Consider the following 15877-nt stretch of genomic DNA (forward strand, 5'->3'; position numbering starts at 1 on the left):
CTGGGAGCATCACCTAAGCACTCTTAGTGAATCCCCAGGATACCCTTACACTCAGAGTAGGAGACAGAAGGATCTGTGTGTTTCATGCCACTCAGCAGTGCTGCTCTGTAGAAGGCAGAGTGGCATGAAACACAGAGATCCTTTAGACAGAGTCTCACTGCATAGCTCTGCCTGTCCTGGAACTCACTAGATAGAGCAGACCAGCCTGAAACTCACAGATACCTCCAGCAGCCTCTGCCTCGGAGTGCTGGGATTACAGGCATACATCACCTCTCCCGGTCTCAAAAGTGTCTTCATGTATTTAACATGTGTGTGTTTGTTAGAGGTTTGGGGAGGCATCTGTGCCCACCATTGTCTCACTAGTGCTCTCTGGTTTGTATCTGAAGGCCTGCTATGTGATGGCACCTTTCTAAAGGGCTGCTAATGCCAAAGTGAATGAGTCAATGCTCCTGCTTAAATGGAGTTTGACAAATTATGGGGTGAAACCAGTCATAAAAAATAATCAATAAATAATCTCTATGGTAACAGAAGCTATGAAGAAAATTAAGCCACATGATATGAGAGTGACAGGGTTAAGGGCAAGTCCCTGAGGAGGTGACATTTGGGCTGAGCCCTACATGATGGAGCAAATGAGCCATGTCAAGACCTATTAGTGAGCAGTTTATGAGGACAGTCCACAGAGCAAAGGCACACACTCAGAAAGGCTTTATTTGTTCTAAGAACACAGAGGCTGGTGTGGCAGGGTGAGCTGTGGAATGGGGAGATACATGAGGTGGACTCAGAGGGGCCAGGCTGCAGATGGAGTGGGCCACAGTAAAGCCTGTTCCCCACACAGAGGGAAGAGGTTGACTGGTTCTGGCCCAGGGGTTGTTGAGCTCCTCAGTTCCGCCGGCAGCTTTCTTCATCCCCGAGCCATGTTGACAACAGGAAGCAAGTGCAGAGGAAAACTACTCACAGAGCTTGCAGGGCAGCCTGTGTGAAAATTAATGGGGCCGCCATGATGTATGAAAAGCCATCCTTGGTTGTTCTGAGGGCAAGACTGACCTTCCTAGTGAGGTGTCCAATTTTTTGCACTTGCTAGGCAAGCGCTCTATCAACTTGAGCTAACTAAATCCCCAACCCCGAGGTTGTCTAATTTAAACTGACCTGAGGTAAGAATATCTTAGATCTAAGTCGAGCTCAGGACTGTAGCCACACAGGGGGGCTACTTCCTCTACCTTAGAACTTTCCTTCAACCCATAGGAAGTAGTGCTGAGAAACTGAACGAGCTTGACCACATTGAGACTAGAGGTTATACTTACCTCATAGAATAATCTGACCTGAAATAATAAGAGGTTACAGGTAGATTGTTTTTTTTTCTCCCTACCTATAATGTCTTAGGTAATGTCTCCGGGATTTAATTTCTATATATATATCTGTGGATGTGGTGTGTGTGTGTGTGTGTGTATGTGTGTGTGTGTGTGTGTGTGTGTGTGTATGTGTGTGTATGTGTGTGTATGTGTGTGTTGTGTGTGTGCTTGTTCAAATATGTGTGTGCAGTTGCCTGTATTAATTTTTATTATCATTGAAAACTATTTTTGGAGATGTTATCCACATCCAAGTGTATAAGACCCTGCTTTTCTGGTGACGAGGCATAGGATGGATGGTTAAGAATTTTATTGTAAACTCAGCAAGTTGGTTTGTTTGATTTAAAAGGTCTTTTATAAACATTCGTGCTAACATTTAACATTGATTTATGGGGCAAATAGGATGAAATGAACCAGCTATTTAGGTTAATAGCTCATTATTATGAAACATTATTTCTTACTTTGGCACAGGTATTAAGAGTTAATGCCAGCAAGCTGGGAAGATGGCTCAGAGATTTAGAGTATGGGTTACTCTTGCAGAGATCCTGGGTTCAGTTCTCAGCATGCACATGGTAGCTGATAATAATCCATAACAGGGGGGGTTGACACCCTATTCTGACCTCTGTAGGCACCAGGCACACATGTGATGCACATACATACATGCAGGTAAAACATTCATACACATAAAATAAGTAAATATGAACAAATGTTTAAAGCGTTAATGCCAGCGTTTGTCTGGTCACAATACAAACTATCAATGCACTGTTCTCTCATGTACCCCTGCTTCTAAAGGGTGCACAATGACGTTTGAGACCTTGAGGTGATGAGCCAAAGGAACAGGATAGTCATTGTAAAATAAAATTTTAATCTAAACAAGCATAACTGAGTAGGATTTGGGGGGAAATTTTGTCACTTTGGAGTTGGTATTGATCAATAAATAGCACACTTGTTTCTCAGGGAGAAAAACTTTCTCAGATGTTAATTCCTTCCCAAATCAGGAAAGTCCTTAGAGAACAGAAGCCCAAGAATAGGGGCAGGACAGAGCAGCAGGGCCCGGGGAGTGAAGAGCACACAGCAGGTCTTGCTTGCCTAAAGATGCTAAATTAGAAAACTCAAGCTTCCTTCTGAGCGTCATGTGTCCTGGGGCAAACTCTCCTGCCCTGGCTGTCTAGGCTGGTGTGGGCTTCCTTGGCCTCACCGCTGTGAGGGCATAGGCCACAAGGGAGAATGGGCTGTCACCCAGGCCAGGAGCTGAGGGAGCAGCCATGGCCTCCTCTTGTCTGTTTCTGAGGGTGATGAAGCACAACTTGATCCTCTCCTGTAACTCTCTCATCCAACACTTGCATTTGCTGCGAGGCTTCTGGAAATGTGCTAAGTCACATGCTGACATTAATTCAAGGAGCTAATGCAGTCCTCATCGCTCCATCAAGGCCTCTGCCGTCAGACCCAGGAGCTCAGGACTGCAGTGGCTTTGGCTGCCCAACATTCCACATCTAATATTGCATGCTTGCCACTTTGTATCCTGCCCTCAAGTCTTAATAAATGGACTAAAGATCTGCCTGGAAACCATGAGATAAATTATGTGTTTATTATGCCAAGTTGAGTAAATATATTTTTGAAAGGATCACTAGAGAGTACAATTGAGTTAATTACTTTAAAATCTTATTTTTTTCTTTTTCTTTTTTTTTTTTTAATTTACAGGATTCTGAAAACTGTTAAGCTGTTTATTCTATCACAGTAGTGATCCAAAGATGTTGTTGTTGGGCCCATCAGTTACCCATGCACGTCCTGCCTCTGTGTCTGGAACTATTGTGTTCATGAGTAGAGAGGCCCCTGGGGTTGGAATGTGAGTCCAGCTGACAGGCTGTCTTTCCTCTCGGGAAGACATGGACTGGCAGGTTGACATGCAGTCTGACGTGATCTCTCTCTTCATTCTAGATGCTGAGGAATACCAGCCTCCGATATGGAAATCATACTGTGAGTACCAACGACACAAAAATCTCTGCAAGTCTTTAACCCACCTGCCTTCTTGAAGTATCCTTGCTGGGGTGGAGTGCACATGGGTAGTCCCATTAGCAGCCCCCCAGATCCGAAGCTCTTCTTTTCACTGAGGAGAGAGATACCTATCAGAGATGGTAACTCTGCAGTTGTCCCCAGCCAGAACCTCTAAAACCCCTGACCTGTGTGATCCATGTTAGGACTACTCCAGAGGGGAGGGGACCTTCTGACTTTCAGTCTGGGGGCGTATTTTCATGTTTTGGGCACTTGGTCAGCAAGGGCGAATGTGTTGACTTCCATGAGTTATGCCCTTTGCTCATCACTCCAGGGCTGTAATAGCACTTGACATGAACTGTTGAAAAATGAACATCAAGTGAAGACTGTCTGACCACTTGGGGTGACTCTTTAGAAGCATAGATCATGGCTGACCAGCAGCTCCTGTCATGAAAGCAGGCAATGGCCATTACCTCAGACTCTCTTTCTCTCTCCTTGGCATCATGTGTCTCTCCCAGAATTCTGTGAGGAGAAGAAAGGACATGTGGCAGGAGGGAGCCCATCATGGCCAGGGCAGGTGTTCCTGCAGACTCACTGCTCGGTAGCAATCCTAAGTGCTGCTGTCACTATTGATAGTGCCCTAGCTGCTGCTGTCCACTGAGGACCTGCCCTGGGCTCCGAGCTGCTGACTCTCAGATTCTCAGCTAGGCACTACTGTTACCTCTGCCTCATCTATAAGGAAACCACAGGTCAAAAAGGGCGAAGCCTTCTCCAAAAGTGGTAGGAGGCCTTCAGAAGTAAAGTCCAGGTGCCCAGAGGCTAGCCAGCTCTTAGCCTGTAAGCAAGCATTCAAGACTTCTTTTCTACTTGTTTCAACTCATAAACTGAGTACAGTGATGTACACCTGTAATCTTAGCACTCTGGAGGTAAAGCCAAATGGACCATTATAGGCCAGTCTTGTCTATACAGTGAATTCTAGAACAGCCAGGTCTACATAATAAGACTCTGTCTCAAAAATTAAAGTCTCAGATTTTCTATGTATATGTCTGTCTGCTTACCATTATGTATCACATAATGGGACCTCCACCAAAAATGGACTGAGCCTGTGACAACATATACTATCAGCATGGGCCATATAGCACATGTGTGTGCCAGGCTGTACCGTGTAGGTTTGTATTTAGTATACTCTGATGTTTGCACAACCACACATTGCCTAACAAACATTTCTCAGCATGTATTCCTATCATAAAATGATTAGAGGGTATATGTACATTATACATACACACATACACATACTTGTTATGACAATATGGAGGTGCATAATACTGAACATTTGTGGGCCTTAGGAGAGAACCTGAATTGAGAACTTTGTATAAAAGCAGTGTTGCACATGCCTCTAATTCCTAGCACCAGAGTGGAGACAGGAGGATTCCCAGGGCCTGCTGGCTAGCCAGTCTAGCTTCATCAGTGAGCTCCAGGTTTACTGTCTGTCTCAAAAAATAAGCTGTAGAGTGATCAGCGAATAAACTGATAACTGACCTCTGGTCTCTCTCTCTATGCTCACCCATGTGCACACATACACCGTGCACATGAACCATATGTTAATCTGAGAGTAAGAATTTCCCATAATACATAAACCAGCCCCTGCCTCACAGTGCAATCCACCCCCCCCTTCCCCATGTGTGCTTTGTGTCTTTCTGTTATCTTGTAAGACATATGCCGCCATATTTAAAATTTTAAAAGCGTGCTGGGTACTGAGGTCTTTGTCACTCTGTCTGGTCTAATGGATCTCATCACCCTCAGCACCCTTCACCTTCCTTCTCCTCACAGATATACGGCCCTCATCTTTCCGTGCAGGGCCACCTCATTCTTTATTGCGGGAGTCTGTTCTCCCATCTGTGAAGTCAGGGGCTGTGGGGGTCTCTAAGGGCCCTTCCAATCTAGGGCTCTGCTTTCCCAGCTTCGATTTGAAAAGGCAGTGCTAATGACTTAGTAATTGCATGTGTTTGTTTGTTTGTTTCCTAATGGAGTGTGAAGTTCTCTGACAGTAAATCAACAACATATCCGTGAGAAGAGATGTGGGGTGTTCCTTGAGTTACTGGGCATCTCACACTGCCTTCCTCACGTTAACAATGCAATAAATATTTGTTGAACAAAGGCCACTCCTGGGAGCTTTTCTAAAATACATGATATTGGTTCAAATTCATCTCCTCTTTTTCTAAGTGACCTTCGGCCACCCAATTTATTTCTTAAAAGCACTTTTATATCCTAAGAAAGCTAGGAAGAGCATTGCTAATTACATGTCCACATAATCAATTTTACCCTAGATTATTAGGCTGAAATTTTACTTTTGGATCTAGAATCGTAAAATCTGACTTGAAGAAGGCATAGTTTGGGATATTTAATACCAGTTTAGTGGCATATACAAAGTTCTTTATTTTATCAGACTAATAGGCACTCGTTATTCAGAGCCCCCAAGTGAATGAATTTACAGAAATGAAGAGTACATGTCACACAGGACACACAGGACATGTCACACAGCCACACTGATCAAAGCCCTACAGAACATCACTAACAAGAGAGGTTCTCGGTGATTGTGGGTCAGGGGATTCTTTGTGGGGTGTTGGCGCCCTGTGGACCACCTCCTGCTTTGTTGTTATCAGGCAACACTGCTCACACACCCAGCCTTATCATCACTAAAGCAACCATCATCCCTTCTGGAATTTCTCATGATAATACTAAAACTCAACAATGAAGATCATGTGGCCCACACCCACCTCCACTTGTACGCTAGTGAGAAATAAGACAAACCTGTAATATGAAAAATGATCTGTGCTTTCCGCGGCTTTTGTTCACCATTACTTTCACTTGCTTGATGTTGTTAAGAAGCATGGAACCCAGTTGTGATGCCATTCCTAACAAAAGCTTAGTCTACTCCTGCAGATTGACTTTAAGAAATTTGTTTTTGTCTTGTTGTTACTTGTGATGTTCTTGGTTGCAAATTAACAGACTATTCCGGTCAGGCACATAGACTGACTGACTTTAAAAAGACTGGAGACACTGGCTTTGGTATGACCCTTTCCACTCCCCTGTCTTCCTTTTTGGTCCCACTTTTCCATGGCTGCATTGTAACGTGTTCTTCCTGTGTCATTCCCAGACAAACCCTACACCACCAAGGGTATTAGCACTATTTCGGGAAAACAACAGGCAAAGAGACCATCCATTTATTAACCCTTCAAGCAAAGCATCAGAATTCACTTTCAGCCTTCATCGGCCTCACTTTCCTATGCCTGACTTCATCTCTGTGGTCAGGGTGTTGGTAATTGCCAACTTTTCTAAACTGATCAGCATCCACTTCTGAATCAATCCTATAAAAATCATGATCAGAAAATGTAGAGAAACACTGTGGTGGTGGTGGTGGGGGTATGAACAGGTATTGGGGAGATAAGCACAAACACCAGGTTGGGACACTTGCCAGTAAGGGTCTTTAGAAGTTGTCTTCTCTAGCGGTGTAGGTATAGTGTTCCTTCATTTACTCACTCACTTAATCAGTGTATATTAAGGCCCCCTCTTAAGTCAGAGAGTGTTCTGGGAGCTGTGGGGCTCACCAGGATGCCTAAGACCGGGACTTGACTCATGGAACCCCAGTGTCATATGATGGCCCTAAATCTCTACTCTCACCGCTTCCCATGGGATAAGAAGACTTTCCGTTTTCTTAAAGACAAACACTATCACTTACTTCGCTATGTCCATGGGATAATCTTAGCTCTAAACATCATACATCTGTAGCTCAACTATTAAGACCAACCCCCAAAGCTTGGGCAAAGTCCTAGAGAAAGTGTTGGAGCTAAGGGCCTAAAAGAATAACCACTTTTGAATTCACTTAAAATAGTAAGACAACCACATTTGAATGGTAAGCCAGAACTGTGTGAAATGTGGGCCTGGAGCTGGCAGATTCAGATGCCAATCATCTCGAGAACATTCTGAGGTTTTCCTTTGTAAGAGACCAAAAGCTAGCTAGGCAGCAGATGCTAGGGCTGACAGCTCTCCCAGGAGCCTCTCACCAGTCGGGGGTCAGGCACTGGGAACTTGTGCCTCTTTTTCTAAGTAGGAGCTTGGAATCTCCACCCTTGTAGAATGGCCACAGCCCAACCACCTGACAGGAATATGACCATAGTTACTCTTTGATCCTATTCCAGTCTGTGAGTCATAAAAGTAGCCTGCGTGCAATTTGTCAACTCTCCTGGGTCTTGCTTATGTACACAGTTACCTGGCTCCCTGCTTTGGGGCCCCACAGGCCTTGTCTTTGGGTTGCCATGGTGCCATTGACCAAGCAATAAATTTTAAGATAACATTTTGTTAGCAAGGCAAAGCCTTCACATGGTAGCTGGAGGTGAGGTTGGGACCAGGAAGTCACCCATGGCACCAATAACCTGTTCCCACCTGTGAAGTTTTTCTGTGAAAATAAGAAGACATGACAGTGGGCAGAGTGATAGAGCTCATTTCTTTTCCACTGGCTAGGCACAGCTCCTGGATCTGCATGCCCCTTTAGAAGGGAGTAGGCTGCAGAGCCTAACCTGGAGGCCCATCGCAGTTCTAGGAACTGATGGGTTTTTTCTCATATCACCCACAGAAACCTGTTGACTTATCCCTGTGTTGTTAAGGTGGGTCAAGTTTGTTAACTAAAGAAAACTAACCTTCTCAATTGTTGGATTTCATGGGAAGCTGGACATCCCTTTCTCTACCTCCATATTCTTCAGTGACCTCCACCCCTGCCAAACAGGTAGATCCAGTAGAAGAATTCTCTCCTGTGCTGGATAGCTCCCCCACCTACCACCTCCCCCACCTCACCCCACACCCTCAACCCCTGTCCAGGGAGGGCCTGCAATATTCATAGGACATTGCTGTAGAAGCAGATTCTACCATGTCACCTATCTGCTCATGGAGCCATGGAACCACCTTAAAATTGGTGTTCATCATTGCATTTGGCTTGGGAAGTGTGTTTCTTGAGTTAAATTGGGAAGTGATACTTTCAGACTTTGTGATATGCTTCAGTTACCTTAAATGCGCCCTGCAGAATTATTCCCAATGGGTATCTGTTTTAGCTAACCCTTCAAATGATGGGCAGGCTCTTACTGAAAGCTAAGATAGGAAGCCTAACTTTTCATTGGTTCCCGCCAGCACCTGGAGGGACGGATACATGGCCTACATGGTACACTGGCTTCCCTTCTGTTTTTGGCAAACTCTGCTGCTCAGGGAGCATAAGCAAACCTTGGGATTCTGCAGCCTTCTGGCTGAGAAAAGGGCCATCGGTTAACGATGTCTGCTGTGAGGGGCCAGGAGTGGAGGTGCCCCTGGGACTTGGTGGGCTGCAGAGGCCTGTTCCTCTCTCAAACTATCCCTGGAACTTCTGTTCCAGGTGTGTGGGTGCTGATCCTGAATTTCTCTATGCTAAAGTGCCTAGTGCCTCAGAGGGTGAGGTTATGAGATTTGGGCTGCTGATGTTATTAAGCACACTGTCCGGAAGTGCGGCCATTGCCTGCATCCTTCAGTTCCTCCAATGGCGTCTCAGACTCTTTCTCATTCAGGATCCTCTCTGTCTCACTCTGTCATGCATACTTTCACAACCACTGCTGTGTGTAAACAAAATACTGTCTCCCCACTTCCCTGCTTCCAAGTGGCCCCTGCCTGGTCCCCCTCAATGAGGCAAAGATAGTGCCTCCACCCCTGGATGTGCACTAGAATCTTCTGGAAAGGTTTAGGAAAACAGATTTTGAAGGCTCCTTCCAGATTCACGGAGTGGATCTTTCCAGAGATGGAGACTACGAATCTAAATTTTATGAGAGCTTCCAGTAAATTCTAGGGGGATCAGCCCCAGTTGGGACCTTTCCACCAGTTACGTTAGAGAGCTGCTGACTATGGGACCTGGATATCCAGGCTTTGAAACTTGATTTAGTCTTGTCTGTGTGACTTTCAGTGTCTTCAAAGTGAGCAGACATCTCCATGGCTTCATTAGCATGAGTGAACAAGTCATGGAGGAGATGTATTCAGGAGAGTCAATGAGAACATGCCAGAAAGTCTGGCTTATAGCAAGTTCCTAGCAATGGCAGTGTCCTTGCTTGCTTTCTGTTGCTGTGATAAACACCATGACCAAAGGCAACTTGAGGAGGAAAAGGTTTATGTGGCTTATCATCATAGTCTATTATTGAGGGGAGTTGGTATCAGGAACTCAAGGCAGGAACCTGGAGGCAGGAACTGAAGCAGAGACCACAGAGGAGTGCTGCTTGCTGGCTTGCTCCCCATGGCTCCCCTGGCCTGCTTTCCTATACACCCTAGGACTACCTGCCCTGGGGTGGTACCAGTGGGCTGGGTCTTCCACATCCATCATTAATCAACAATGACTAAGAAATATCTCAAAAAGGTTCAGCATCCCTAGTAATTAAGGAAATACAAATCAAAACAACTTTGAGATTTCATCTTAGTCCAGTAAGAACAGCAAAGGTCAACAAATAGCAGACAACAAATGTGGAGGTAGGGAACCTTCATTTACTCTTGAAAGGACAGCCAACTTATCCAGTCCCTCTGGAGATCAGTGTGGAGAATTTTCACAAAGCTAAAAATAAATCTACTCTATGACCCAGGTATACCACGCCTTGGCATTTGCCAAAAGGACTGGACATTGTACATCACAGATACTTGCTCAGACATGTTCATTGCTGCTCTATTCATGATAGCTGGGAAATGGAAACATCCTGAATATCCTATAATCAATACAACTCATGAGTGGATAATGAAAGTGTAGTGTAGATACACTATGAAATACGATTCAGTGGTAAAGAAGGATAATATCATAAACTTGGCTGGTAAATGGATGGAACTAGAAAAGATCATATTGAGTGTTGTAACCCAGACCCAGAAAGACAGGTATTGCATGTTTTCTCTCATCCGAGGCTCCTGATTCCAAATCTTCAGATGTTAGTACATAGCCTCGAGTAACTGTAGGAACCAGGAAAATAAAATGGATCATTGCAGGGTCAGGCTGGGGGACAATAGAGAGTAGAATGGCAGGGTACAAGTGATCTGATCAGGAAAATGGGCCAAATGGAAGGTTCTAATTAGGGAGAAGGAAGGAGATAAATACAGAAGGAGAAAGGACCATAAAATAAAGGTGTCAAAAATCCATAAGGAATTAGAGTACTAACTGTCTACCTAAAAATACATAATATATGTAAGTCTGTGATTAAATATACATATATAGTTTAAATGAAATTTTCCATCTGGGCTCACAATGTATCATCCAAGAACCATAGACTAACAACAACTATAATAAAAACACTACCAGGAACGAGAAGCCCTTTGTCAAGTGGTTCAGGGTTGTCCAAGAGACTCGAAACCCTTCATCAAGTCTCTGTTATTAGTCTTGAGGACCACTGCAGCAACCAGAGCCAGGTGGCCTTGTGACCTCACACTGTCATCAAGACAGACAGTATGCAAGAACTAAAGATTTGTTTTTTACTTGTTAATGGCATTCATGGTAATCAGTGTTGTGAAGAAACAGAGGGGCAGAGTGAGGATTGTGTTCTCCACAGGCACAGCTCCCATGGCTTCCCTGGGACACCATGAGAAAGGTGGAGACCTGAGTGAATGCAGCGACTTATCCTATGGATATCTCAGGAAAGAGCCAGAGGTGGAGGGCACAGCAAGTGCAAAGGGCCTGAGGTAGGACTTTGAAATCAGAAGCTCACGGTGCAGTTGAGTGTCTTCACACAGATAAATAACCTCTCTGCTTGTCTTTCCTCATCAGTAAAGCAAAGATAGAAACAATACCAGGTTGAGTTTTCTGGGGTTTGTGAAGACAGCAAAGTGTTTTAAGTTCTTAGTAAGCCCTTCCCTTGTCCGTGCCTTCATCCCATCATCCTCTGAGCCTCCACAAATGCTGACAGTGGTGCCTGGTGGATAGCAGATGCTCACACACTGGCTGATGTGACTTGCAAAGGAGCATTTATCTCAGACTGCCCTTGTCTTGGGACAGATGCCTGTCCTTAGACTCCTCCATCACAGATGGTGTTCACAAACCCATCCCAAGTCCCCATAGAACTGTTGGCTTCAGGGAATGCTGACAATGGGAAGAGGGCTGAGATGGGAGTTTTCTGTGATCCCACTTGAATCTAAACCCCTGTGAGTATAGGAGCAGCCTCTGTCGTCTGCATTATCATCTCTCACAGCCTCATCCTGCTATGAGCCTGCCAATGAGTAAGTGCCCTGCTGGTGCAAGAGGAACAAAGGGACTCCCTGGGCAACCTCCCTGGGCTCTTGCCTTCTGCAAGAGCCCTGTTTCTCTGTCACTGGCCAGCTTGTCCTCATGTTCCCCGTTCACCAGCGGCCTTCCAGACCCTGTCTCTCAGAGCCTTTCTCCTAGTTTTGAATAAGCGATACCTACACATGGTCCCCAAATCAGGACACTGGAGAGATAGTCATGGGGAGCTCTCTCTTCTGCTGCTGACCTCTCTCTCTTTTCATCTTTCAAAGGCTATTGCTTTTCTTACTTCCTTGTTCCTGCCAGAGTTTATTTTTACAGACGTAGCAGGAATGAATCTAAACAAACTATTTTGTCTACCCTTCTTACAACGAAAACCATTTTTCCTGTCTGCATGTGTGTGTGCTTGCTTGCTCGAGCGTGTGTGTGTGTGTGTGTGTGTGTGTGTGTGTGTGTGTGTGTGTGTTTGGATAAAGCAGTCCTCTGCTCTCTGTGGGACACTGGTTCCAGGCCTCCTGCAGATGTTGAAGCTGAGGATGTCCTAGTCCTTTCTATAAAATCATGTGGTTAGTATTTGCACACGATGTACACACAATCTCCTATAGATACAAGGAGATTGCCCTAGATGACTTTTAGTGCCAAATACAGTGTGAAATGCCATGTAAACAATAGTTTCCCAATTGTCTGGGGAACACTGATAAGAAAGAGCAATACATGTTCAGTGCAGGCATAGTTTGTTTTCAAACGTCTTCAATTTAATTGAATCCACAGGTGAGAAAGGCCTGGATACTGGGGGCTGGCTGTGTGCTGTACCCCCCCTCCTTTTTTTGAACCATAATATATAAGCAAAAGACCTGTAAGGTTAGCAAAGAAAGCTTAGACAAAAAGTTAAGAGACCACAGAAAAAATCTTCAAAATGTACCTGAGCTCATTTTGTATTGGCCATATACTGCATGGCATGGGGCCTGCCCCTAAGTGTGGTTTGTGTATCCAGCGAGACTCCATTGAAGAAAACTAACTTTTCCTTTGTGAGTGTTTTCAGTTGGAGATAGCTTCCAGGTTGGGGATGGGTGCTTGTGTCCACTTCCCCTCTTTGTACTGAGATCTCATCTGCTTGAGACCTGTGCAGCCCTGTGCATGCAGCCTCATTATCTGTGAGTTTAATATGTGCACCGGGCCTATTGTGTCTGGAAGGCCTTATTTCCTTAGTGTTGTCTGTCTCTACTGGTTCTTACATATTTTCTGCCTCCTTTTCCACAGAGTTCCCTGAACCCTGAGGGACAAGTTTAATGGAGACATACCATTTAGGACTGAGTAATCTAATGTCTCTCACTCTCTGCACATTGTCCAGTTGTGGACCTCTGTATTTGTTCCCATTTACTGCAAGAAGAAGCTTCTCTGATGATGGCTGAACAAAACGCTGATCTATGAGTATGGCCGAATGTCATTAGCAGTCATTTTATTGTTACATTCCATAAGCAGAACAGTAATATTTGGTTTATCCTGTATGTCTCTGGCCTATCAAGTCTCAGGTTTGTGGGCACTTAAACAGTATTGGGTCTGGGTTCAATTTCATGAACTGGGCTTTATATCCAATCAGGTAGTGATTGGTTACTCCTACAACTTTTATGCCTCTATTACACCAGCATATCATGCAGATAGATCACTGTTGTAGGTGCAAGCATTTGTATGTGGGTTGGTGATTACCTTTTTTTCTCTAGTAGCATGCAGAGAACCTTCTAGTACCATTAACACTAGTTAGCAGGAGTAAAGGTTTTAGGTAGGCACTAGCTTGACTTTGGTGTGTTCAGTGACTTATCTAGGGGTTATCTTTAGCAATAGGGCTCTATGATAGGTTTGTAGAGAGAAACCAATAACTCTGGCAATAGCCTAGGTTGCTTGGGGGTTTCTGTGGGGCCCCTTTGTTGAAGAACCCAACTAGATGTAAACCATTCCCAACACTGGAGGTTTCATTTGGTGGTGAGAGATGTCTAGTTGGGGCTTTGTCCCACTGTTATTGGTGGTTCCTTTTAGATTTCTTTCATGTACATGTGTAGGAAGAATTTTTTGTCTAGACTGCTGGCTCCCAAACAACCACAGCGAGATTTCTTATTAATTATAAAAGCTAGGTCAATAGCTTAGGCTTGTTTTTGGCTAGCTCTTATAACTTGATCCATTTCTATTAATCTATGTGCTGTCCTAGGGCTTGTTTACATCATCTATGTACTTTTCATGCTGCTTCTTCTGAGTCTGGCTGGTGACTCCTCAGACTCTGCCCTTCCTCTTCTCAGTGTCCTCTTAGTGTGGCTCTCCCACCCAATCTCTTCCTGCCCAGCTATAGGCCAGCCATCTCTTTATTAACCAATGAGAGAAATACATATTTACAGTGTGCAAAGATGGTTCCACAGCATATGTATATATTTTAAGAAACTTCTACAGTAGCAGTTTTACATGTGACCCCTCTAATGGCTCTTAGTTTTATCTGTCCCTCCTCATATTCCCTTCCTTGCCCCCTCTTCCCTCTCCCTCCCTCTTTGACCCTCCCAATCCATTCTTTCCATACCCTCTCCATCCATAACTATCTATTCTATTTTATCTTCCTAGGAAGATCCTTCTCTTCCCCCTCGTCCCTTACTATATATAAAACCACTGTACTTACATAGATTGTAGCCTGCTTTTCAAAGAATTAACAGCTAACATCTACATATAGGAGAATACATATCATATTTATCTTTTGGAGTCTGGGTTACCTCACTGAGGATGATTTTTTTTAGCTCTATCCATTTACCTGCAAATTTCATTTTTTAAAGGGTTAGATAATAGTCCTATGTGTAAATGCATCATATTTTCTTTATCAAATCATCTGTTTACAGATATCTAGGCTGTTTCCAATTTCTGGCTATTATGAATCAATGAGCATGATTGAGCAAGTGTCCCTGTAGTAGGATGGAGCACCTTCTAATACATGCCCAAAAGTGGTATAGATGGATCTTTAGGTAGATTGGGTCCCAGCTTCCTGAGAAACTGCCACACTGATTTCTATAGTGGCTGTACAAGTTTACACTCCCACCAGCATCGGGTGCGTGTTCCCCTTATCCCACATCCTCACCAGAATAAGCTGTCATTTGTTTTATTGATCTTGGCCATTTTGACTGATGTAAGATAAAATCTCAAAGTAGTATTGATTTTCATTTCCTTGATGACTGGAGATGTTGAACATTAAGTGTTTCTCAGCTATTTGTGCTTCATCTTTTGATAATTCTTTGTTTAGATCTGTACTCTTTTTTAGTTCTTTATATATTTTGGATATTAGCCCTCTATTGGATGTGTAGGTAATAAAAAATCTTTTCCCATTCTGTAGTCTGCCACTTTGTCTGAATGATTTTGTCCTTTGCCATACTGAAGCTTTTCAGCTTCATAAGGTCCCATTTATTATTTTTTTGTTCTTAGTGGTGGTGCTAATGGTGTCCTGTTCAGAAAGTTGTTTCCTGTGCCAATGAGTTCAACATTATTCCCCACTTTCTTTTCTATCAGATTCAGTGTATCTGGCCTTCTGGTTGAGGTCTTTGATCCATTTGGAGCTGAATTTTGTGTAGAGTGATAATCTTGTATCTGTTTACATTCTCCTACATACAGCCATACAGTTTGACCAGCACAACTTGTTAACGATGCTGTCTGTTTTTGTTTCAGTGAGTATTTGTGGCTTCTTTATAAAAAATCAGATGTCCATAGGTCTGCAGATTTATTTATAGGTCTTTAATTTTACTCCATTTATCAACATGTCTGCTTTTGTGCCAGTTCCATGCTGGTTTTATTACTACAGTGTTGTAGTACAGTTTGAGATTGGGAATGGTGGTACATCCAGCAGTTCTTTTATTATTCAGGACTGTTTTAACTATTCTGGGTGTGTGTGTGTGTGTGTGTGTGTGTGTGTGTGTGTGTGTGTGTGTCCATATGATGCTGAAAATTGCCTTTTCAAGTTCTGTGAGGAATTGTGTTGGAATTTTGATGGGGATTGCATTTGAATCTGTAGATTGTTTTTGGTAGGTCTATTTTCATTATATCTATCCTACTGATCCATGAGCATGGGAAATACTTCCATCCTCTGATATCTTCTTCAATTTCTTTCTTCAATGTCTTAATATTTTTTCTTATACAAGTCTTTCACTAGCTTGGTTAGAGTTACCCTAAGATATATTTTCGGAAGCTATTGTGAAAGGTGCTGTTTCCCTGATTCCTTTCTCAGTCCAGTTGTCATTTGTATATAGAAAGGCTACTGGTT

The 15877-nt window shown here is 43.7% G+C and overlaps 1 protein-coding gene across 1 annotated transcript in view; it reads left to right on the forward strand.

Moving 5' to 3' along the window:
* Chn2 (chimerin 2) overlaps positions 1–15877 on the forward strand; it is a 267743-nt gene that overhangs the window by 133951 nt on the left and 117915 nt on the right. The window contains exon 2 of the mRNA XM_036181787.1: positions 3285–3323. Within this exon, the coding sequence (XP_036037680.1) occupies positions 3285–3323 (39 nt within the window). The remainder of the gene's footprint in view (positions 1–3284; positions 3324–15877) is intronic.

This window comes from Onychomys torridus, chromosome 3, assembly GCF_903995425.1.
Source record: "Onychomys torridus chromosome 3, mOncTor1.1, whole genome shotgun sequence".
In the NCBI taxonomy this organism is placed as follows: Eukaryota; Metazoa; Chordata; class Mammalia; order Rodentia; family Cricetidae; genus Onychomys; species Onychomys torridus.